Source organism: Callospermophilus lateralis, chromosome 6 (assembly GCF_048772815.1).
Source record: "Callospermophilus lateralis isolate mCalLat2 chromosome 6, mCalLat2.hap1, whole genome shotgun sequence".
Classification (NCBI taxonomy): Eukaryota; Metazoa; Chordata; class Mammalia; order Rodentia; family Sciuridae; genus Callospermophilus; species Callospermophilus lateralis.
In genome coordinates this window covers 126,957,781-126,981,985 of record NC_135310.1, presented here as the reverse complement: position 1 = coordinate 126,981,985, position 24,205 = coordinate 126,957,781, and the positions used below count along the sequence as shown (strand labels likewise).

General features: G+C 42.3%; 1 protein-coding gene across 1 annotated transcript; it reads left to right on the top strand.

Moving 5' to 3' along the window:
* Positions 1-1,163: 1,163 nt before the first annotated feature.
* LOC143402049 (patr class I histocompatibility antigen, A-126 alpha chain-like) lies at positions 1,164-23,455 on the top strand. The gene is made up of 11 exons (XM_076859549.1): positions 1,164-1,235; positions 1,511-1,780; positions 2,029-2,304; positions 2,894-3,169; positions 3,296-3,412; positions 3,833-3,865; positions 4,008-4,055; positions 13,186-13,254; positions 14,368-14,449; positions 15,115-15,212; positions 23,148-23,455. Exons 1-11 carry the CDS (start codon positions 1,172-1,174, stop codon positions 23,453-23,455), a joined length of 1,641 nt encoding a protein of 546 aa, XP_076715664.1. The 5' UTR covers positions 1,164-1,171.
* Positions 23,456-24,205: the final 750 nt, after the last annotated feature.

The window sequence follows — 24,205 nt, the reverse complement described above, 5'->3', positions numbered from 1 at the left end:
GGAATAAAATATCTTTAAACAAATAAATTTAATATGTGTCAAATTCTGATAGACATAATCCACATAAACAGATTACCTTTAGAGTACACACTACTTTCTAAGAGCACATAAAGATCCTGAAACCAAAACTTTCAAGAACTGCTGATTTATCACCTGAGGCAGTAATCAAGGGGACAGTGTGATAAAGAGTGATTAGTTACTGATTGGGCAAAGAGGAGGAAGGGTCAGGGAGGAAGCATGGAGGCAAGAAAGATGGTGAAATCTTTATCCTAGGTACATGTATGACTGCACATGCAACATCATATACTGTCGCAATATGTGATGGTATAAAGGTCACTCCAGGTGGAGTGGGCTGGCAACGAAGAAACCACACAAACACAGAAAATACCTTTTTCAGTGTTCAGATCGGTTCTGCAGCCTCAGGAATCAAGCTCCCACAAGGGCAAGGGGAGTAAGGGAGGCAAGAGGAAAGAAGCAGGCAAACCCTGGTGTTTATTGGGAAAAAGCCACTGGATAGAAAGTCCCACCCAAATAAGGCAAGAAATTGAATTTCAGAGAGTGGAGTCTTGCTTGGTGATGTCTTGTGGTCAGCAGTTTGACTGACATCTTGGAAAGTCACACCCATCTCAGGTGTTGTGTAGGATCACAGGAAGAGTGAGAGAAAAGGCACACATACATCACACAGCCCAACCAGGCAGCAAGTCAGTCCAGTTCCCTCATATGCTCGAATGTGCATAGCTTACACACACAGCCCATGGATGGCTTAAGACAATGTACAACCAGAGAAATGAAAAGTTGTGCTGCAACTGTGTACAATGAATCAAAATGCATTCTGCTGTCATACATGCCTAATTGAAATAAAAATTTTAAAAAAGAAAGATCGATTGGTACTGAAGCCCATTCAGGGCAAAGTCCCAAGTCCCAAGGGCATGGCTCTCTGGGTGTCGGGTGTGGACAGAGCACTGGGGATTCCCCATCACCCTGGAGTTTCGCTTCTCATTCTCCCAATCTGGATCATGTCTTCTGCCTGGACACTCCTGACATGGTCCCAGTTCTCATTCTCATTGCATGTATTGCTCCTAGAGAAGCCAATCAGCGTTATCACGGTCTGGTGTGACTACAACACACAGATCAGGACACAGAATCTCCACAGACTTGCAGGATCGGGGTGATGATGCCCCAAACCCTGTCCCTGCTGCTATTAGGGATGCTGGCTGTAACCCAGACCTGGGCAGGTGAGTGAGTGCAGGATCAGGAGGGAAATGGCCTCCTTAAGGGCTCAGGACCCAGAGAATTACCATCTCCATGGCCTGACCCAGACCCTTCCCAGCTTAAGGAGGCTCTTCCTGACTCTCCACTCCCGCCCCTAAGTCCTGCTATCCGAGTCCCAGTCCCACTGCCCCCTTAGCACCTCTAAAGCCCAATCCTCTCCTCCTGGTGTCTCAACCTGGGAACTGGGTCGGGCAACAGGAGGAGGGTCACTAGGGTCTCAGTGGCTCCTCGACCCCAGGCTCCCACTCCATGACGTATTTCCACACCTCGATGTCCCGGCCCGGCCGCGGGGAGTACCGCTTCATCTCCGTGGGCTACGTGGACGACTCACAATTCGTGCGCTTCGACAGTGAAGCCCAGATGCCCAGGATGGAGCCGCGGGCGCCATGGATAGAACAGGAAGCGCCGGAGTATTGGGACCTGGAGACAAAGAAAGCCAAGGACTTCGCACAGAGTGACCGAGTGGACTTTGACACCCTGCGTGGCTACTATAACCAGAGTGAAGGCGGTGAGTGACCCCGGGCCCCCATAAGGAGGTCGCAACCCGTCATGTCCTTCATGGAAGGTTCTTAGTCTGGCAGGGATTCCCTGGGCCTGGCTTCACCCCGTGAAGGGACCCGCGAAGGCTAAGGGACCCTCGAGACCCTTGACCCACAAAGAGCCCGCGAGGACCTTGGCCAGGTTTCCTCCTCAGTTTAGAGAAAAATCCGCGGGGTGGGCGGGACTGGGACGCGGCTTACCGCGAGGCGGGGACAGGCTCTCACACACTCCAGCTGATGTATGGTTGCGAAGTGGGGACAGATGGGCGTCTCCTCCGCGGGTATGAGCAGCTCGCCTACGATGGCAAGGATTACATCTCACTGAACGAGGACCTGCGCTCCTGGACCTCTGCGGATTTGGCGGCTCAGATCACCCAGCGGAAGTGGGAGGTGGCTGGATTCACGGACCACCTCAGGGCCTACCTGGAGGGCACCTGTGTGGAGTGGCTCCGCAGATACTTGAAGAAAGGGAAGGAGACACTGCAGCGCATAGGTTCGAGCAGCTACTGAACACCTACTTGATCTCCTGTAGATCCCTCTACCTGCTTCCTACAAGGGGGGGCGGGGGAAGGGGGGAGAATGGCACCCACTGTAGAAAACCGCCCTGCTTCTCATCCAGAGGGAAGAGAGTCAGCTTGGATTCCCGGGAGCTGTACTAGAGAGAAACTGAAGGCCGCTTTCAATAGCATAAGTAAGGGATCCAGTCTGTCCCTGGCTGGTGAGAAAGACAATAAATAACTGACCACAGTTCTCTGACAGTAGTCTTGGACTTAAGGACAGACTGTCAGGTCCACTTCAACCTAGTATGATTTAGAGGCCTGACTCCAGCTTTTCCAATCTCAGCCTCTACTAAGACCAGAACCTGAAGTCCCTCTCAGACACCTGAAGCCTCTTACACTGAGTTGTCTCAGCCTCGTTCTAGAACTTTTCAAGGAATAGGAGATTATGCCAGAAGCCTCAGTCCAGGGTTGTATGTAGGCTTTATGCTCCCTTTCCCATCACAATTCTGTTGTGCATTCTTCGGATGGTAGCCAGGTGAGGTAATGCAAAAATGTCTAAATTTCTCCCATTCCTCCTTTCAGATTCCCCAAAGACAAAGGTGACTCACCATCCTAGCTCTGAAGCCCATGTCACTCTGAGGTGCTGGGCCCTGGGCTTCTACCCTAAGGAGATCACCCTGAACTGGCAACGAGATGGGGAGGACCAGACACAGGACATGGAACTTGTGGAGACCAGGCCTGCAGGGGATGGAAACTTCCAGAAATGGGCAGCTGTGTTAGTGCCTGCTGGGGAGGAGCAGAGATACACTTGCCATGTGCATCATGAGGGGCTGCCTGAGCCCCTCATCCTGAGATGGGGTACGAAGGGGATGAGGGCACAGAGCCTCTTTTCAGAAAAGCAGGAGTGTTCTGGAGTCCCTCAGCAGTGTGGGTACTGAGAGCTGGGGATCAGGGGCCCTCATCTACCTTCCCTTCTCCTGATAGAGCCACCCCCTCAGCCCACCATCCCTATCATGGGAATTGTTGCTGGTGTGGTTCTCCTTGGAGCTGTTGTCACTGGAGCTGTGGCTGCTTTCGTCTTCTGGAAGAAGAAAAACCCAGGTAGGGAAAGTGCAAAAATCCACTTTCAGGATTTTTGTCCCTTTGGTGGTTTCAAGTACCTGGTAGAAGTGTGCTTGTTAATGGGGATTAATAGCTATACAAACATGCTTACCCAGGCTGGACCCTGTTTACTCTTTGTAAACACATAGAAACTAAAGGATAATTTTACCCTTCTGATGTTTGTGGTGAAGAGAACCTGATTCCCAGCATTTAGAGGTCAGAGGGGAAATTTCCCTGCTGAGGACAGACCTCCAAGAGAGCAATTGGCTCCATCTTCACCCATATACTTTCTCCCTCTCTCCTGATCCTTCCCTACATATGCAGTCACAGTTCTGGAGACTTCCCCAGTGTCCAGGACTAGGGGGCACCTCTAAGACCTGTCTCCAACCTGTTCTTTCACAGTATGCTTTCTTCCCACAGGAGGAAAAACAGGAACCTATGCTCCAGCTGTCCGTAAGTATGAAGTATCACGATCCCAGAGACCTTTGGAGTAGTATAGAGGAGAGCAATGGGGGAGCTGATCCATGCCATATTTCTTCCAGTTAGACATAATCTCCTGTGGGCTCTGATCCATTTCTGTATTTGTTCTGCTCAGGTAATGACAGTGCCCAGGGCTCTGATGTGTCTCTCACTGCTTCGAAAGGTGAGAACCTGGAGGGCCAGCAGAGGGAGATGGTTTGGGGAATGGGGAGACTCCTGAGTTACAGGCACTCTCTGGATTTTTAACATTTTGAGTGTTTGATGGGTTGTTCAGAGTGTTTCCATTACAACAAGTGATCTGAATTTGTTCATAATACTTTCTTTTACAGTGTGAGACAGCCGCATTCTGTGGGATTGAATGATTTCTTCAGTTCTCTTCCTGCTCCCTACTGCAATTTTAAGAGGTCCTGGCTTATCTTTGACCAACCATATGTCTATGTGTCTGTGTTCTTATCATCATAATGTGAGGAACTGGAGAGAAGAGCCCATCCCTAAGCATGAAGACTCCTCCGCACACTGTCCTGTTCTCTTCCTCAATCAACTTTCTTGGTAGCAGAGATGGGGCAGGGACATCTCCACTCTTGACTAGCTTTGTATTGCCCTGAGTTGTAGCTTCTTTCTCCCATTTTGAAAAACTGAATCTGCATATTGATTTGTATTTCACATTTGTGCCATGAAATGTGGTTAATGGATGAATAAATGAAAGTAAGATTCCTAAAACTTCAGAGAGAAAATAAAACCTTAAACCTTCCAGAATCCACATATTTGCTGTACTGAATCTGGGGCAGGTGGGAACAGCAGAAGGATAAGGAGCCCAGGGTGGACAAGGTAGTACCCAGTCTGTGTCCAGTCTATCCTGGGCGTTGCTGTAGTCACACCTCATTTGGATTATCTTCCCTGATCTTTAGTTCTTGTCCCTTCAGTTGAACCTCAACTCACCAGCACCTGTGATGGCAGGGACTCAAACATCACCAGGGCTGGTCTGTCTCCAGGACCATGGGCAGGAAGGGCATCATGCCACTGGGTTACCATAGGCTGAGACCTGAGTCTGACCTTCTGCTCTTATCTTTTTTGTTTCTCAGTTTCAATAGAGAATTATCCCTGTTCTTGTTAATAAGTAGGAGTTCTGGTCTCATCTCCTCTGGGTATCTCTAATCTTTGATGGCAGCAAGAGTCATTTTTCTTGTCATATTCCCACAAAATCCAGAGTGGATCCTGGATTGTATTTTCCATCAATCCTCCAATATTTTTAAAGGAACCAGATCATGAGATTAGCAGAGGAAAGGAGCTCATGATTTCTCATCTTAGATAAATTCCTCTTAGGTTCTCATCTTCTCTACTCAGCACTGTGTCTTCCCTGAGCTCTACTAACCCTAGCACTTGCTCCATTACAGATAACAGCATGGATAAATCAGAGTTTAATAGAAATTTCTGTTTAGTTTGAAAACATGATCCATTAGTCAAGGATCATCTTGTTCTGAAGATCAAAATGTCCTTAGCTGCTGTGGAGAGCAGGAGGGCTGATGTGGAAGGAGGGATGGCAGCACTTGTGAGAAAAGCACAAATGGCTCTGACCTCAGTGTGAGAAGACCTTGTGCTGCAGATGCCACAGCAGCATTTGGTCTGAGACTCTATTACTAAAGACAGTGTCTCTAGAAGAGGGAGGGGATGACACTGATCATTCATTCAACTCTGATTTTTGACTACTGAATATAGTCATATATATATGACTCACAGTTTGCATCTAGGATACATCAGGGAGTTGAAAACAGGCCAAAAGTGTCAATTCTGTGGAGCCTGTGTTCTATAGGAGAGTAAGAAGATATACTCTAAACAAAGTGAATAAGGGCAGTGTTCACATTAGGTGGTAATTGTTGCAGGGCAGGTATCAGAGTGGGTGTGTGGTGACAGGGAAGATGGCTGTTTTATTATGGCTGTGTGGGACTTAAGAGCAAATTGACCTTAGAAGAAAGATTCAAAGCACATGGAAGAATTTGTCATGAGGATGTTTGGGAGAAGATTTTTCTGGGCAACAGGAAGCTGCAGTGCAAATGCACCAGGGTAGGATCCTGTGTGTGAGGTGGGGTGTACTAGGGAGAGTGAGAATCTGGGAAGTCCTCCGTTGAGTCACCCAGAGGAGCTCAGAGACACTGCGAGTCTCTGAAGATCTGGAGGTTGACAGAAGGAATCTTGCATTGAGTGAGGCAGTTTTGAGCAAAGATAGACGTGGAGTATCTTTTCAAAGCATCACTCTGACTGATGAGCTGACAAAGAATTGAGACAGATGACTAGGAAGGCATCAGGGAAATTGTAGGAAACTAGTCACTCTATGCTGGAGATGTCAGTCACTTCACAAGAAGTATGAGCAGGGGACATAGTGGAAGTGTTTGGATGCTGTACACATTTGAAGATAAACTTTACAGCACTTTCTGATGAACTTCACTGGGATATGAAAAATAGTAAGTAAAGAGAACACTAAAAACTTGTGGATGCTGTAATCAGAAGGATAAGAGTTGCATCAGTGGAGAAGAAGAGAGTGACAGGGTGTGTGTAAGGACAGGACTTTAGGACTTTACAGGCCCTCAGTGGAGATACTGAGTTAGGTGTTCAGGCTGCTATACCAGCTTCTGATTATCAAACTGTTCCCAGCAGACCCAAGGGCATGATGTAAATATTCTTGTTTTGCTTAACTGGTGTCAGTCTGGGACAAGGTGTGGTAGAAGTGTCCTTGCTCACTCTCACTTTCTCTATATGTGTCTTTATTGCTTGCCTAACATGTGTGAGGCACTAGGTTTGATCCCCAGCACCCATAAAATACTAAAGAAACAAAGATTTTAAAAAGTATTTCACAATCCAATGCTAGTGAACTTAATACACATTTGAGTTGCATTGCTCTAGACAGAAAAGGGTTCTAGCATCTGTCCCAGTGTCAGATCAATAGCAGGAAAGAATCAACAATTCATGGTGATTCCATTTTCAATAACTTGATTTTATGGCTGCCCCTTCCCCTGAAATGACCTAAAAAGAAGATATAAAATGAAATAAGTATTCAAAAGTACAGAAGCGTAAGTAAGATAACAATTCTTTTTTTTTAAGAGAGAGAGAGAAAAAATTTTAATATTTATTTTTTAGTTTTTGGCGGACACAACAACTTTGTTTGTATGTGATGCTGAAGATCGAACCCGGGCCACATGCATGCCAGGCGAGCACATTACTGCTTGAGCCACATCCCCAGCCCCAAGATAACAATTCTTTAGCTCAAAATATAATTATGGGCAGGAATTCATGTAGAAAAGCTGCTCTTATCCTGAAGGTATTTGCCAAATTTGGAAAAACCTTAGACTCAAGGTATATTACTGTGTTAGATTTCTGTCAGTATAATCAAATACCTGAGGTAATTCACTTATAAAGAGGAAAGGTTTATTATGGCTCACAGTTTTGAAAGGTGAAGTCCGGGATTGGCTCTACCACTTCACACCTGTAGAGAGGCAGCACATGGTGTTGGGAGCACTGGACAGGGAAAAACCACTCACTTCCTCACCAGGAAGGAAAAGAGAACAAGAAGAGGCCAGGTTTCCAACAATGCCCTTCAAGGGCACAGCCCCAGAGTCCTAAGGACCTCCCACTAGGCCACAACTCTCAGGGATTTCATTATTGCCTTCCCTATAGCACCACCTGGGGATCAAGCTTTAACACATGGGCTTTGGAACACTCCATAGTGAATCATAACAAGCACACAGGTAATGATCCCCAGAAATAGTTTCAATAGGAATTATAATAGGAGAAATTCTGGCTTTCTGTTAAATCTGAAAAACAAAAGATTTCTCTGAGCAAGAAATGAAAATCTTTTTTTTTACCCAAGATTATTCTTAGTAAATTTATCTTAAGTTGGCAAACAAAGAAAAGAAAACACTCTTTTTGAGAATTTGTAATCCACACATTGTATTCCTATAGATGCATTGCCCTGATTGGCTTTACCATTTGGGAAAAAAAACTTTAAATTTTTATTTTGTTTTTAAAATGTACTAGATTGATATAAACTTAAAATTTGAAGGAGGGAATAAAATTTCTATGGGAATCCATACTTAACCAATGTGTCAAACAATTTACAAAATTCATTTCAAAAGGAAAAAAAAGCTCAGAGCAGAAATGTGTAAGTACAAGTGGAAAACAACAGGATTGAAAAACAGATGTCCATATGTGAATTAAGAAAACAGAAAATTCTATATCAATACCAGTATTATATATAAAGAAAAGTATGACAACCTTCAAAATGCTTACAGAAGTAGGAAACTAACAATGACCTCACTGTGTTTTGGGAACCATGTGCCTTTCTGAGTGTTACTTCTCTAGACAAGAGAGACACCAAATACGATGGTAGGATTTAGAAGAATTCTGCTTCAGGTTTTGCATACACCACCAGACTGTAGCAACAAACTTCAATTTCTGCAGAAATGGACCGTGCTCTGCTGAAGATTTTCCTTAGTAAAGATGGTAGAGTTGGAGCCATTAAAAATTGATCCCATCTGTGGAAAAGAAGAGTTTTTGAACCTTTCCATTTTCTGTGCAATGAAGCCAGTGGTGAATAGCTTCACTTCAGTTAGCAATATTTATAATGAACTACTTTTGGCTGATATTTGTCAGTCCTCTCCATCTGCCTAAAGCCAAGTTTACATAGAAAGCATCAAATACTCTCATCAGATGAAACTGTTCTCAAGGAGAACAATGCAAATGTCTTATATGTAGCATTCACTCTTTTGAATCACTGAAGTTGGACAGCTTTGATTCTTGGGATATTGGTGTATGCTCCTCTAGCCAAGCATTCCATTATTCAGCAGTCTGATACCACTTCTCAAGGCAAAGAATGCTGTCACTACATTCTCAGCACCCAGCACAGTGCCTGGCATATAATAGGCACTCAATTAATTGATTATAAATCTTAAGAGCAATCTAAGAAGAATTTTATTTGTGGAATACTGGATAAAGAAGTTACACAGGATAAATTTAAAGCTGCTTGTAATTATTGAGGTTCATAGACTTCTGGTAGATTGTTCTGATAAATAGTGGTTAATTTAGAGCATTAATTAGAATTCACAAGAAGCCTTAGCATTAGATTGTCAAAGTCCCAAGGGATAATTTAAATTTCTGCTTACTCTGAGTAAATAATTTATCATATGGGATTATTAGATATGGAGTATTATCTTTTAATGAATGTTATTTCTGGGTTCATCTGCCTTACATACTTCCTTACCTACTTTAGTCCTTTCTTTTCTTTGAGTTAAGGATGATTTGCCCTTGTAAGTAAAAATAATTGTGAGTTTTTGTTGTAGTTGGTCATATGTCACTATAAAAAAGGTCTCTTAGGCTGGCACTGGTAAAATTATATTACCTGAAATGAAACTAATACTGCATTAACAAGTGTGAGAGAAATTTAGACTTTTTAGATCAAAGCAAGTTACCCAATTGCAAAAGAGAAACGAGAACTGGACATAGTATTAGTTTCTTCTAGTATAATCTCACAGTATAATGCTATGTAAAGAAAACCCTTTTAAAATCAGAAATCTTGTTGTGATGCTGAACTATTTGATAATAAAGTACTTATTTACACATGGTGGAAAAAAGATAAAAGTGTAAGTACAAATGGAAAACAACAACAGGAATGAAAATCAGTAAAATGACAGATGGTAGAAACAGGCTTATAGACATCCATATGTGAATTAAGAAATATATAACTACGTATCATAATCAGTATTATGAATAATGAAAAATATGACAACCTTCACACGGCCTGCAGAAGTAGGAAACTAACAATGAACTGACTGTTTTTCAAAGACATCAAATTTAATTATTAGAAAATTAAAAATCATAACAATTGTTTAAAAAATTCAGTTCAATGACATTTGCTTTGAGTTATAATGAATTTAAAAACTTATAAATTCATGAAAGTATAGAAAGACCATTTCTGAAATCATACATTTGTATAATTCTGTCAATTTTGCCTCATGTATTTTACTTTTTTTAAAAATGTCTTGCCTCATATATTTTAAAGCATGTTTTGGGGACCATGTGCCTTTCTAAGTGTCACTTCTCTAGACAGGAGAGACAGCTGAGCCTAGGAAGAGAAGGAGTTTTGTGTTAGATCATGGCTACCTCAGATAGAAGAGCAAATCTAACATGACCAGTGGGTGGTGCCCTGACTTTCCCTGTTTTCTTCATTTTCCACTTGAGGAAAGGGGAATGTTTCTTTATTTCTATTCTTTAATATCCACCATTCGGTTTCTGTGCCTGTGGCTGCAGAAGCCTCTGCTGCCTGATGTGGATACCTCCACCCACAGCTCAGAGAAAGCCCAGATGTCCTAGGTCTCTCTCTCAATCTTGGCCATGTCCTGTGAAGGTAATATAATATCAAAAGTTTAAAAAGCCATATGTCTGAATAATTATTGAATCCACCAGAGTATCTCAAATTTTTTCATGTTTATGGTATTCTCACCACAGTCACTTATCTAACCACAGTGAACATTCAGTACAACAGTCAGCGTCACCCCATTGTACAGAAGGTGAAGCAGAAACACCGAGAGCTCAGAAACTTTCCCAAGGTCTCACAACCCACAAATGATAGAGCCAAGATTCAAACCCAAGCAGTCAAACTCTAGAATTCCTATAGTGATCCAGGAACCTGAGCTGCCATCAATAATTTTCTTCACCTATTTGGTATAATTCATCAGTAAAGTCATCTGGACAAGGGGTTTTCTTTGTAGATATTTTTCTAAAATATTACTAATTCAGTGTCTTCACTTGTTCTAGGTATATTCAAAAATGTCTATTTTTGAGTCAGCATTACTAGTTGCTGTATCTACCATTTGTCCATTTTATGAATGCTAGCTAATTTTTTGGAATACTATCTTTCACAACAGAATTCAAATTGTTTTTATTATTATAAAGTTGGTAATATTGCACCCTCTCTCTTTTCTGATTCTAAATATTCTAGTCTTATTTTATTTAGTGTGTCCAGCTGACCATTTGTCCATTTAGTTCATCTTTCCAAACCATCTTATCTGATTCCTTTGATTGCTTCTCTGTTCTCTACTTCATTATTTTCTACTATTTCCTGCTATTATCTTCTACTCCTTCTTTACTGTTTTCTTCTGTCTGTTTGGAGTTTAGTTTGATCTTTTTTCTGTGCCTTCAGGTGGAAGGTTTAGTTATTCATTTGAAACCTTTCTTCCTTTTCAATGCAGGCATTTATAGCTACCAATTTACTGCTAAAAATTTCCCTCTAAGTGCTCTTTGATTATTACCTCAGAGATTTGGTGAGTTGCATCTTCCTTTACATTAATTGGACAGTGTTTTCTAACTTTCTTTTTCTTTTGTTAAGCCATTGATTATTCTGGAGTGTTTTAAAAATTTACGTATATTTGTGACTTTTCCTGATTTCTTTAATTATTTGATTGATTAGTAATTCATTTCACTGTGTCAGAGATGATGTTTGTATTACTTTTATGCATTCAAATGGATTAATGTTTATTAATTTTAGACTAGCATATGGCAAATCCTGAAAAATATTCCACGTGCACCTTTAAAAAAATGTATATTCATCTGTTGTTGAGAGGAGTGCTTATAGATGTCCACTACGTTTCGATGGCTTATAGTGTTGTTCAAATCTATTTTTATCATTTACTTAGTAGTTTAATTTATCACTTAGTGTGAAATATTGAGGAGGTCTTCAAATAACATTTCTGGATTTTGCATTTCTCTCTTTATTTTTACCAAGTTTGTTTTCTTGCATAGTTGTGCTTTGTTTACCAACAGAGATACTAAGAAATGCCTGGAGCTGCCACATAGGAGCTGAGCGCCCCCTAGCTTTGAGTGATGGAAATTGGAGACTGACTGCCTTCACAGGGAAGCAGGTGGATCCCATCTCAGCTCAGCAGAGGAGCACAGCTCTGGAAGTGGGCGTTACACAATGGGAGTGGGCTGCCCCTTGTAATATTACCCCTCTGCCTTATGTGGATGGTATGTTCCATGCAACAGCCTCCCCCAATAAAGCCAGGGTTCAAGGCATGCTCCCTTTTTTCTTTCTTGCCTGCCTGGCCCCCTTTGTGTGAGCTAAGTCAGAGGAACTGTCACAGAACCCCCCCACCAAAAAAGGTATTTTATCCCTCTATGAGTCATTATTTGGTGCCAACTCAAATCACTTGGAGTGACTCTGACTGGTTTAGTCCTATGTCTCAACGGAGAAATACATCATTTGGTCATTTGAGTGTTGTGTGACATCTTAGAGTGCACTTACACAACCTGAGAGAGCCAAGATATTGCTAGGTAATATAATTTTACAGGAACATTGTTGAACAAAAACATTATTATGTGGTATATGACTTTATTTTTGGTGCTTGGTTATTAGGTGCACATATATTTGGAAATGTTCTATCTGGACCTTGGGATTTTCCCTGCTGAGATCATTCTGACCTGGCAGCGGGTTGGGGAAAACCACCTCTAAAATATGGGGAGAAAAGGCCTGCAGGGGATGGAAACTTCCAGAAGTTGGCAGCTGTGGTGCTGCCTTCTGGAGAAAAGCATACATATACATGCTGTGCACAGCATCATGGGCTCCTGCCCAAGTTCACTCTTAGATTGGATAAGGAGTGCATGAGGGCACTGAGCCTGTTGTCAAAGGAACCTGGAGCACCTTCAGCAGGCTCTGAACTTGGGGGTGAAAGTCCCTCACTTTGTCTTCCATTCCCAGAGCCACCTCCTCAGCCCATTAATGTGGGCATTAATAGGTATAAAAAATGAAGAATTCCTAAAATATTGTGGCCTGGGAAAAAAGGAGTAAAAAGAAGGTCATACACTGACAGCTTTCATTTCCAAAGACAAATGTTTCCCTGGTGCTAACTGCAGGAGGAAGGAGGCGTCTCATCACACTAAGGTGACAGCCTCTCAGGGGCACTGACCTTCCTTGGAGTGAATCCTCTCCACATCTGAGCACAGTCTCCTGACCCAAGAGCTCAAATTCCTCAGCACTCAAACTGACCCTTTCTCTGATTACTAGAACAAACTCCAAATTCCTGGGTGCCCAAGAAATCTGATATGCTCACTAGACCACCTCTCAGGATAACCTATAGAAGCCCAGTCCTTCCTTTGTTCAGGGGCTCATTTTCCACCAGGAAAGTGGGTCCCAACATGACGGCATTTTGTCCCTGCATCCCCTGTTCCTGTGTAAGACTTAGTTCCTGAATAAAGCGCTGAGCTTATTTGTGAAGTTTGCCTTCATCCAGGTCTTTTTGTGCTAACAGGCATCATTGCTGTCCTGGTCCTCCATGGAGCCATGGTGGCTCCTGTGACATGGGGGAGGAAGAACACAGGTAGGGAAAGACTGAAGAGGGGGGTCTGAGCTCCTGGCGTGGGGCTCAGGCCCAGGTAGAAAAGTGTGCTGCCTCCTTATTGGGAAACACCACACACACACACACACACACACACACACACACACCTGGGGCTATTTCCTGAGGTGTACTCTATTATACAGTACCTGGAAAATAAAGGACAGATTGATGACATTGACAATTAAAGTAATGGGACCTGACTCCTAGCAGTCATAGGTCTGAGGGAAAGGTTCCAGCCAGGACAAATCTCCAAAGGGCAATTAGCCCCAATTCCTTTGAAGCCCAAATTAGGCAGAGAGGCAAGGGTCAGATCTAGAGAATGGAGGAACTGAAATGTTAATTCCTTCAGAGCCCTTCCTCCACCCTTATCAAGATAACCTGCCCCTACTCCAACCTGTCCTAAGGTAATGGTCCCTCCGTTCTGGGAGTCCTTAATTACACTCCCTTCCTGCCTGGATGACTCCCCCCTGGCCCCTCCAGCCCATCTACTTCTCACCTGTTGGCCATCCCACCTAGCATCTCCTGGGCCTAGTCATGTATGCAGGAAAGAGAGAGATTAGGGGAACAGACCAGGAGATTAAAGGAAGCCTAGGAAATATAAAAAGGCAAAACACCCTTCTGGTGGTACCAGGAAGCCAGCTATGGTCCCCTTCTCCCTACCAGAGAAGTCTATATTACCCCTTTTTAAATAAACCCTGCTTTATATGCTTGCCTCAGCGTGCTTCTCTAATGTTATACTTCAACATGTGAGGGAGCAGGACTCGTCACTGGTATCCAGAGGTATCACCTTCATATTTCTTCCCTCATATTTTCTGTTCCTTTTATGGGTCTGCAGTCACAGTTCTGTGAAATTCCTTGGGGTTCAGAATCTTCTGGTTCCTCTAGGCCCTCATGGCCTGCCTCCTCCCTGGCTTCTCCCAAGTTGTTTTCTTCTCACAGATGGAAAAAAGGGGAGCCATGGACAGGTTACCTGAGTGAGTAGAGTTGATCCTGATCCTCTGAGTTAGATGGGAGCCCCTGGGGGTGTTCAACCACCCAGCAATTCTTCCTTTAATAATATCTTTGGTGGCTCTGACCAAATCTGTTTTATCCTAGATAGTGACAGTGGCCTTGGCTCCAAAGCCTCTCTCATGGCTTATAAATGTGAGTCCTTGGAGGCCCTGAAGTGGGAAAGCAGGTAGGGTAAAGGGGACACAACTCTGTAAAGGGGACTCTGGGTATGGACTTTTGTGTGATGGGATGTTCATAGTGTCAGCTCTTACAGAGACTGATCTGAATTCATTCAGGATTGTTTTTCTTATATTGTGAATAGCTGCCTTGTAGGGGACTGGACAACACAAGATTTGTTGAAGTCTGTCCCCATCCCTATTGTGACATGAAGAGCTCCTGAATTATTTTGCAACTGCTGTGTGTATGTGTGTGTCTGTGTGTGTTTCTGTGGCATGAAAAGGGAAGTGGTCTGTCGCAGAGCAAGAAGGTCCACTCCCCACAGAGACCTCTGCCTCTTTTCAACCTTCCTGTTCCAGCAGAGGTGTGGCTGGGTTGTCTCCATCCCTGTCTCAACTTCATGGTACACTGAGCTGTAACTTCTACTTATCTACTAAAAATAAGATTCTTGTCATGAGATGTGCTGGATGGGTTAATTAAAATGGAGAAAGACCTGAGAACTTTCCAGAACCCATGTGCTTTCTGTGCTGAGTTCTTTACAAGGTTGGGACAGGTGATGGCTGTGAGGAGCCAACTATTGATGAGTTGTGTCCAGGTGGTTTTTAGTTCATTGTCAGCTTTGAGTCAGTCCTCAGGGGTCATCATTCATTCTGCTTTGTCCTGGTCCCTCTGTAGAACTTTGTCGCACCACACCTGTGAGCACAGGGACTTTGACATTGTCCAGGCCTTGCCCAGTCTCCAGAACCTTGGCAGCAAGAACTTTATATGGTCAGGTCAGCCCAGGATCAGTCATGACTCTGGCTCTTAGCTACCAACTTTCCTGGGTTGAGATTACTTTTCTTTGTTTCTTCAAGGAAGAAATTTCCTGTTCTTGTTCTTTTGTGTGACTGCTGATGTCATTCTTCTCTGGGTGTCCCCTGCCTATAACTGACACAGGAGTCATTTTCCCCAATATAGTCCCCACAAATCGCAGAAGCAGCCTCTGTACACACAGGTCTCACTGATATCAACAACTGAATTTTTACTGGCCAGCGTTGGCCCTCCATCCAGGACTGTTTCCTAGACTGTGTTTCCCATCTTTTCCCTAATCTCTTTTAAATGAACCAGATGGTGAGACTTGCATAGAGGAGGCATGTCATAATTTCTCACTTAGATAAATTACTGCTAGGTTTCCATCTCCTCTGCTCACCCATGCCTCTTCCTGCCCATAATCCTAATAATCCTCCTGTGGGCTCCTATCCAAATCCATAATTTATGAATCAGAGTCTAATTTAGATTTTTATTTGTTTGCAAAATAGGACCCTTGAGCCTATATGTAGGAGGGGATGAAGAGGGTGAGGGCAAGCATCACTGGTGAGAAAAGCCCAGGTGATCCTGACCTCAGTGTGAGAGGACCTTGTGCTGCAGCTGCCACAGAGTTCCTTTAATGAAGCTATGTCACTAGCTTAGGAAGGTGCTCTACAGTGGCCATTTAACTGATGTTTTTGAATACTGTGTATATGGCAAACAATTTTTGCATTTCCAATATATTTTGGAACTAAAACAGGGAAAATTTTCTACTTTTATGTAACTTGTGTTTTACTGGGAAGAGGAGATGATCTGCCATAAGCAGAGTGAGAAAAGTTATTCTATTCATGTTAGAAGGTGGTCAGTGTTACAGGGAATGTGATCCAGAGTGCAGTGTAGGGGGACAGGGAAGATGACAGTTTCACTAGGGTCAGTGTGGGCCTAATGGGAAGTGACAGATTTGGAAAACATGAAGAGCTCTTTTATGAGGACTCTGGGGAGTTGTTTTCTAGGCAGGGGAACTGTCAGTGCTAATGCACTAGAGGAAGATTGTGTCTATGCATTCTGGAAGAACAAGGAGGCTTGTGTGACTGGAGCAGGGTCTTCAAGAGGAGGCTATCAATACAGACCGAACATGTGGACCTAGAGATATTAGAAGGATTTTTACTGTGAGTGAGGCAGTCTGGAGCAAAGACAGACAGGGACAACTTCTCCTTTCAAGGACTCACTCTGGCTGCTCTGCTGAGAACAGTATGGAGGGGGCACATGAGGAGGTGGGGAAAAGTGGAGGAAACTAACCAGTCCTTTGGGATGGACATGTCCATCACTTCACCTGGGTTGTGGCAGTGAAAACAGTGGAAGTGACTGCATTCTACACAACATTGAAGATGGACTTGACAGCATTTCCTGATGGACTAAATCTGAGGTATGAGAAAGAGCAGTCAAGGATTTTAGACTGTGCTTGGAGAAATATGGAGCTGCTCTTAGCAGATAAGGGGAGGACTCTGTCAGGAGCACAGATGGTGATAACTGAATGCATTCAAAACACTCAATGCAGGAGATGCTGTGCTCAGTTGTGCACCATAAATGCAGGTTGGGTGGCCAAATGGCATTGTAATAGACAATGTGGAAACGTTTAGGAGAAATTTATAGACTGGATGATTATATCTGGGAGGTGCCTCCATATAAATGATAGTTAAAGCCTTGAGAACTGATGAGGTCATCAAGGGAGAGATTGGCTACAGAGGGAAAAGGAACAAGTACTGAGACCTAGAGCTCCAGTGTAAGTGACCTGATCAGATCCCATGCCCAGAGCATTCTGCACAGTACTGGCAAAATGTCTAGAAACAGGTAGACCAGGGAGTCCTAGATTTTCCTGCACTGGAATCTCCTGGATGTCACTTTAACAAATAGATGGTCTGGAGTTAAGTAAGAGGTTCCATATTTAAGACAAGGTGGTGCTGATGCTGCTGGTCTGGTGGTCACACTTCATACTGCAGTGGTAAGGAGGTACAGCAAGATTCCCAGACTGTGTGTTGGCAACTCATTTCATGCTTGTTTAATAAGCAGTTCTTAGACGGGTGCATCACACTTGAGATTAAAGGTCTGGGGAGAGAGCTGAGTGTTCCAAACTGAGTTCACCAACAATTGTGCTACTAGGATGAGTGGGAACTTCTGAGGTCAGTGATCAGAGAGTTCAGGATGGAGAGGAGTCTTTCATCTACATTAAAATATGGTAGTTTTCCTTATAAGGGAAATGGAAGATAAATCTAATCTATAACCACACCCAATTTAGGAGATAAGTCTCATTTTGTGTCCTGGCAGGTACAGGCAGATGGAACATTTAAGAGGTGACTCAACTCAGCATAATGTAAAACTCCCAATGCTGACCTCTGAAATCATTCCCCAGACATAATTTATCTGTCCCTTCTTTTAGAAAAAGAAAAAAAAGGAGTGCCAGTTTTTCTAGCTTAAACATAAAGGAATTTACATATGTGTTCAAGGAGCTGATTTCATTTTGAATTAGGTCAGAGAATCAGGCTTGAAGCTTCATAGCCAGAAACAATTCACAAACCTTCCCTCTTTTGGGAACCACTGACCCTGGTGCTGGACCCAGATGCCACTGAGACCTTCTACTGGCCACTGGACTCTGCAGGAAAGACTTCAGTCATTACTACTCATGGAATCTGGGCACAATTCTTGCCACTAATGCGACCTTTGCAAATCATCTTGCACAGTGCCAGCTGTTCTCTGTCTACCCATCATGGGCATGGGCCTGGTACTTGTGGCACCTGACAATGCTCAAATGCAATAATGTTAAGAAAAGTGGATTTTCCTCTTTAATGCAAGGAAAAGATTTCTGCCTCCTACCGCTATTGTGTATGTGTGGAATTTCCCTAAGGTAAGAAGTAAGTTCAAGTGCTGGAGCAGAGGGTTGAAGGATGGAATCACTAATTTTATATCCTGGAACAGAGAACTGAGGGAACTTGCTTCAGCACATCACAGTCACCTGAGTTCCATTGACTAAGTTCTAAGTAACATCTACCAAATTATTCCTCTGATAGTTCAATTTGGAGAACAGCTTTCTTCTACCCCAATTTATGTTCTCACAGTAAAATTATTATTCCTTGAATTTTCTTCCATTTTTTTTCTTTTGCTAGGATTTGAAAACCCAAATCTTGAAGATAGCTAAGGAACCATGAATGGTCTGACATTAATGTTAGTTTTATATTTTTCAGTACATGCACATAGGGAGAGTGTCCATACATTTATCAGTTATTTTTCTTTGACTGCCCACAAAAGTCTAAACACCCTGCTGGTATAATTTCCTTTCTACCCAAACTGGTGCATTGACAGCTGATGTTCAAATTGTTCTTAGCAGACTCAAGGACTCAATATATGTGCACAAGTTTGCTTGACTGTTCCCCAAGATAAGGTAAAAGCTTTCTTGATTATGCTCCCCATTTCTGCATGTACCTCTTCTGTCCTATAACAAAGAGGGTAAAACATTTAGTATTATAGTGAGTAAAGTTTATTCTAAGTCACCTGGAGGAGGGGCTGGGCAGCTTTGAGTGGTTTAATATGTTGCTCATGGTTTACTCCTGAGGGCCTTTCTGAAATTAAAAAAAAAAAAAGGATGTTTGCAGTCATATAAATGGGCAGAGATTTCTTCCCCACAAGTGCAGGTGCTGCCCTAAAAGAGCCTCCCTAGCAGCTAACACCTTAAACACAAATCAGAAAATATATGCAAAAATAGACAGCTATTCAGATTGTACAATGCCCGCTCCCCACCCCTGGCCAGAGACTGAAATTTCTGAGACAAAGGGAATGAAGGAGGTGAGGCCTGCCACTGTCCCTCTTCCTTCCTTTGGAGTTTCCAGGATACAGTGCAGGGAGGAGCCCTACACAGCCCATCCAGCTCAGGGAGTTGAGGGTGGAGAGTTGTGAATTTGGAGATTGTAGGGCAGCCAGAATATGCAAACTGAAGGCCCCTAGAGAAGGTCCCTAAAAATAAAAGCAATGGAGGTCCTCAGAGAGCTCCTCTCAGTTGTCAGCTCATCAGTAAATGAGCATTAGATAACTACTCAAGGAGAGGAAAAGAATGATCCAAAATGCCTAGAGGGAACAATGGTACTTCAGGGTACACAGGGCCAATGACAGTGTCTGTTTCCACTAGCAAGATTGGAAAAGCTCACAGTTTTCTGAGCATTGGATAAAATACTTAGAGGCGTCTCATGTCTGTAGTGGTGAATAATTAGCCTGACCTCAACTCTTTCAGATTTACTTAAAAGATGCTAAAACCCAGTGCAAAAAGAACCAAACACTTCTTGAATGATTTTATTTTCTAAAAAAATTTTATGACATGCAAAAATATTTGGCATCTAAATTGGTCAAGTCAGAATGTCTGGAATCAAATAAAAAGTCACCAAGATTACAATGAAAACAAGAAAATGCAATTCAGAGACAGACAAAGCATCAATCAGAACTAACCTAGAACTGACACTAAGGTTAAATTTAGAAGGTGATAATTTTTACATGCTTATTGTAAGTATATGATGTATGTTCAATAAATTACAGAAACATGAAAAATACATAAAAATGAAAATAAAAATTCAAGGAATGAAATTTCTGAGATATAAAATATACTGAATATAACATGGGTTAATGGTAGACTCTGTATTGTAGAAAAGATCAGTGTTTTTGAAAGCATATAAACAAAACTTTTCTTAATTTTACAAAAGTATATTTTTCACAACATAACTGAGGTATTTGACATATTCAGATAGGACATTTTAACAATAATCACAGACTGAGGAAGAAGAGAAAACAGGTATAGAGGTAATACCCTCTATTCCTATATAGTGGTTTCCAAAGTGGTTTCTAGTAAGACCAAGTGTATCTGGTAAGTCCTCCAAGCAAGCATTAAGAAAACTCTAGGGAAAATCTATTAAGGGAATTAACATAGTATAAAATATCCACTTTACACATAAAGAATAAATACAGTAAGTATTGAGGAACAAAAAAGGTGAGACACATAGAAAATAAGAATAAAATGACAAATTCAACTGAAAAAATATTAATGATTTTTACCTGTTTCTATTCATGTGTTTGTGTGTAGTTAGAATTTTTAAGATCTTCCCTCTTTGAATATTTCATGAAAAAATGGAGTATTATTAATTATAGTCACCATGCTGTATGTTCACGGATTACATCTCCAGTACTTCTTCATCTTCCTTATCTTGGAGGTTGTTCTCTTTGACAAGTACCTTGCCCCACACCAGATTCCACATAGGGTGAGATCATGCAGTCTTTCTGGACCTGGCTTAATTCACTTACCATAATGTCTCAAGTTTCATCCATTTTATTACCAATGAGAAGGTTTCTTTTAAAAAATAAAACTGAATAAATATAATAAATATTTGTTAATTTTTGTTCCACAGCATTAGATACCTACAATAGACATTAGTACTCGAAATAGGTGCTGCCATAACAAAACTTAAAGGATGGAGTAGCTTTAGAACTGGGCAATTAGTAGACTTAGGAGGACTTTGAGGGGACTCTTTAGGAGAACTAGAATATAAGAAACACTGTGAGTTTTCAATGCAAGAGGCAGAGACAGTATGAAATGAAAAGAAACTTCGAGAGACATCAAGTTCTCTTAGCACAAAGCTGTGAAGAAATTATGTACCTGCAAACATAGGCCACATTCCAATTTAAAACGAACAAACAAACAAGCAGAGGATCACCAAGAGCACAAAACAGATCTGAGTATAGAGTCAAGAACCAGGAACTATTCTCAGAAGAAGTAACACTAAGACCTAATCAAGAAACCTCCAATGTTTACCTCTGTGTATTTAAACAATGCTGCAGTTCTGGGGCTCCTTTGTGCCTCACACTTTCCCTCAATTAGGAAGTCCATAGTAATTACCTATGCTCCAACATTGCACATTGTGTGACTCAGGGTTAGAGAGTGAACTTTCATGAACCATATGTGAAGAGCTGCACTCATGTCACTTCATTCAAAGAGCTGCATCTATACGTGGACCTCATTCAGATGATGAGAGTCTAGCCTTTACACTGAGTATGTGATGGAATGAGATTTTTGGAGGCATTGGGTAGAAGACAGTTTAGGGTACATGTGGAAGGAATATTAAGTTTGTGGTCAAAGGATAACTATGGTGGTTTTCAAAAACTGAGCACAAAATCCTCGATTCCCAAGGGTAGGAGATAATCCCCTTTCTCATGAATGAGGCTGGACTTACTAAACTCACCTCTAGGAGAGAGAATAAACCAGAAGTGACAGTATGAGTATACACAGAGAAAGAACTGAAGTTTTCTGCTTTCTCTGTTCTCTCCTGGGTCAGTTGTTTCTGAGTAAACTGTTAGTGGCTAATCATCTGAGGAGATTCCTATATGGCCAGGAGGTATGAGCTGTGAAGAAGGTCTCTGTGCCAATCAATTCTTCCAGTTCTGGCCAATATCTTAAATGCAATTTCCTGACACACTCAGAGGTATACACCCAGCTAAGCCAATTCTTGAACATCAGTCTCATAAAAGCAGCAAGGTAATAAATCCGTGTAAGTTTAAGTTGCTATGTTTTGGAGGGATTTGTCACAAACCAAAATCTGTAACAAGGGCTAGGGACATGGCTCAAGTAGTAGCATGCTCGCCTGGCATGGGTGAGGCACTGGATTCGATACTCAGCACCACATAAAAATAAAATAAAGATGTTGTGTCCACCTAAAAGTTAAAAAATAAATATTAAAAACATCTGTAACAAATGCACAGGAAACAACAACGTGATCAAGAGCATTATTCTTGTTAGCAAAAATGTTATCTAGAGGAAATTGTGGTGAAATGTCTTAAAAACTAACAGATAAAAGGCTGCCAAATAAGAGCTGTCTACATACAAATACTGTCCTTCAAAATAAAAGTAACTTCTTAAATTATTTCAATTGTTTTTAGAAATTCATTTTAATTATCTTGTCATCAGTTTTGTTTTGAATTATATTCATAAATGTTTTACTTGGGATTACAGTACTCATCTTAATATTTGCAGTACTCATCTTAACATTTCAACGCCCAGTTAACAATGTATCCATTCTCACAAATACAGAAATCTTGCAATTCTCCAACCTGCCCTCTGTACCACTTTTAATGGTATAGATTTATATTTGATATACCTAGGCAGGTTTCAATGTCTGCAAAAAATGCTGTTATTTTAGTTTATTATATGCTTACATGTTTCTTAAGTTAGTATAAAAAGATTTTTAAAAAGAGAGAGAGAGAGAGAGAGAGAGAGAGAGAGACCTTGCACTTAGCTAGATATATGGAATATCTGCTACTCTTTGACTTTTCTTAGTGTTTAAATTTGATTTGGCATCATTTGCCTTCAAATCAAGGTATCCATTTACAAATTTCATTTAGTAATTTAGTAACTAATTCTTTTACTTTAGTCTTATCTGAAAATCTTTATTTTCTTTTCATTCTTGAGGGACACTTTTCATTGACATATGCTTATGGATTGACTTTTTTTGTTTGTTGAGAGCTTCAAAAGTTTTCTCACACTTTCTGTCTGCTCTTTACCCAAAATGACCTACCATCACACATCAACTAGAATGAATAACATTAAAAACATGTGAGATAAAACAAATCTTAAGAGAATATGGACCAATTGAAAATGTCATTTCCAATGTAAAAGTTTCACAAACATGTGAGGAAGAGTAAACATGTTAAAATGTCACAACTCATTTGTAAAAGAGTACCTCAATTACTGACATAAACATTTATCTTGGAGGATCCAAGATGGTGGATTAGAAAGAGGCTGCATTCTATGCCGCTCTATGACCTGGGAATCTATTAGTGGGAATACTGTTTCTCTGTGAGGTATTAGAGGGCCCCCAACAGCTGCTTCTGTGCAGGAATCATGGCCACCTTGCCCATGCAGGTCTCTAGGCCTCAGCATCAGCACAGGACCCCTGGTCACTCACCCACACAGGACCTCCAGATGCCCAAGCACGACCACCAGCATCAGCACCCACACAAGACACCTGGCCAACCATCCGAGCAGGAATCCTGGCTGCCACTCCCACCAGGACACCTGGCCACTGCCCATATGCAGGACCTCCGGCCACCACTCCCATGTGGACCTCCATCTACCAATGTGGGGCTCCCCCAGTCGCCTTCATCTTGGGACATTGCAACCACTGCCATAGTGCCTTACACATAGAAGCCTCCACCTGGGGATACTGCACAGGGTCTGGAGACAGCTGCCAGCCACAACACTACATGCCACAGAGCTGCATCTCTGAAAATACTGCCTATTGCCACTGCCTAGCCCCACCTGACCCTACACCCCATCTCTGAACACAGCCACCTCCATCTCACAGCTTGGGTCAGCAGCCAGGGCTTAGAAGCAGTATCAGATATCTATAGTCCCCAAATCGCCCCTCTCCCTAGCAGCTATTAACCAGGCACAAAGCTTGAGGCTATGCTGATGGTCTATAGCTCACAAAACCCAGTACTGAACTGCCCAATACAAAACAGCTCTCCAAGACTGCCGCGCAGCCCCCAGAGCACAGACCACAAGACCTCTGGAGAGAAAGGTTCCTGGGTGGGAAGTAGAAAGGGAGGGGGGTAGTAAGATACAGTTTAGAGGCTAAATTAGATACTAGGAATTGTGAGATCTACAGGCGATATAAGCAGATAAGACCAGGTGCCCACATCACGCCAGCGGGCCCCAGAGGAGATTCTTAGGGTGTGGTCTCCCTTCAGGACGAGCCAATGCTGTACACCACCTCCAGGAAATCTGCCCCCAAGATCAACCCTCCCACCCTAATAACCTTAACCATCCTGAGGGGAGACATTCTAGCAAACAGCCAACCTCACTTATTGGACAAGAGGGGAAGCAGGAAAGATAATGAACTCCAACAAAAACGATCCTTGTATATTTCTTTGAGATGTTTCTCTCTCTCTCTCT

What these genes read in the sequence shown, in the direction of transcription:
- LOC143402049 (XM_076859549.1), top strand. Translation starts at nt 1,172, where the DNA reads ATGATGCCCCAAACCCTGTCCCTGCTGCTATTAGGGATGCTGGCTGTA. An exon ending in GTCTCTCACTGCTTCGAAAG is followed by an intron (nt 4,056 to 13,185) that starts GTGAGAACCTGG and finishes TTGTGCTAACAG; the next exon opens with GCATCATTGCTGTCCTGGTC. An exon ending in CAAGAACTTTATATGGTCAG is followed by an intron (nt 15,213 to 23,147) that starts GTCAGCCCAGGA and finishes GCTTCTGTGCAG; the next exon opens with GAATCATGGCCACCTTGCCC.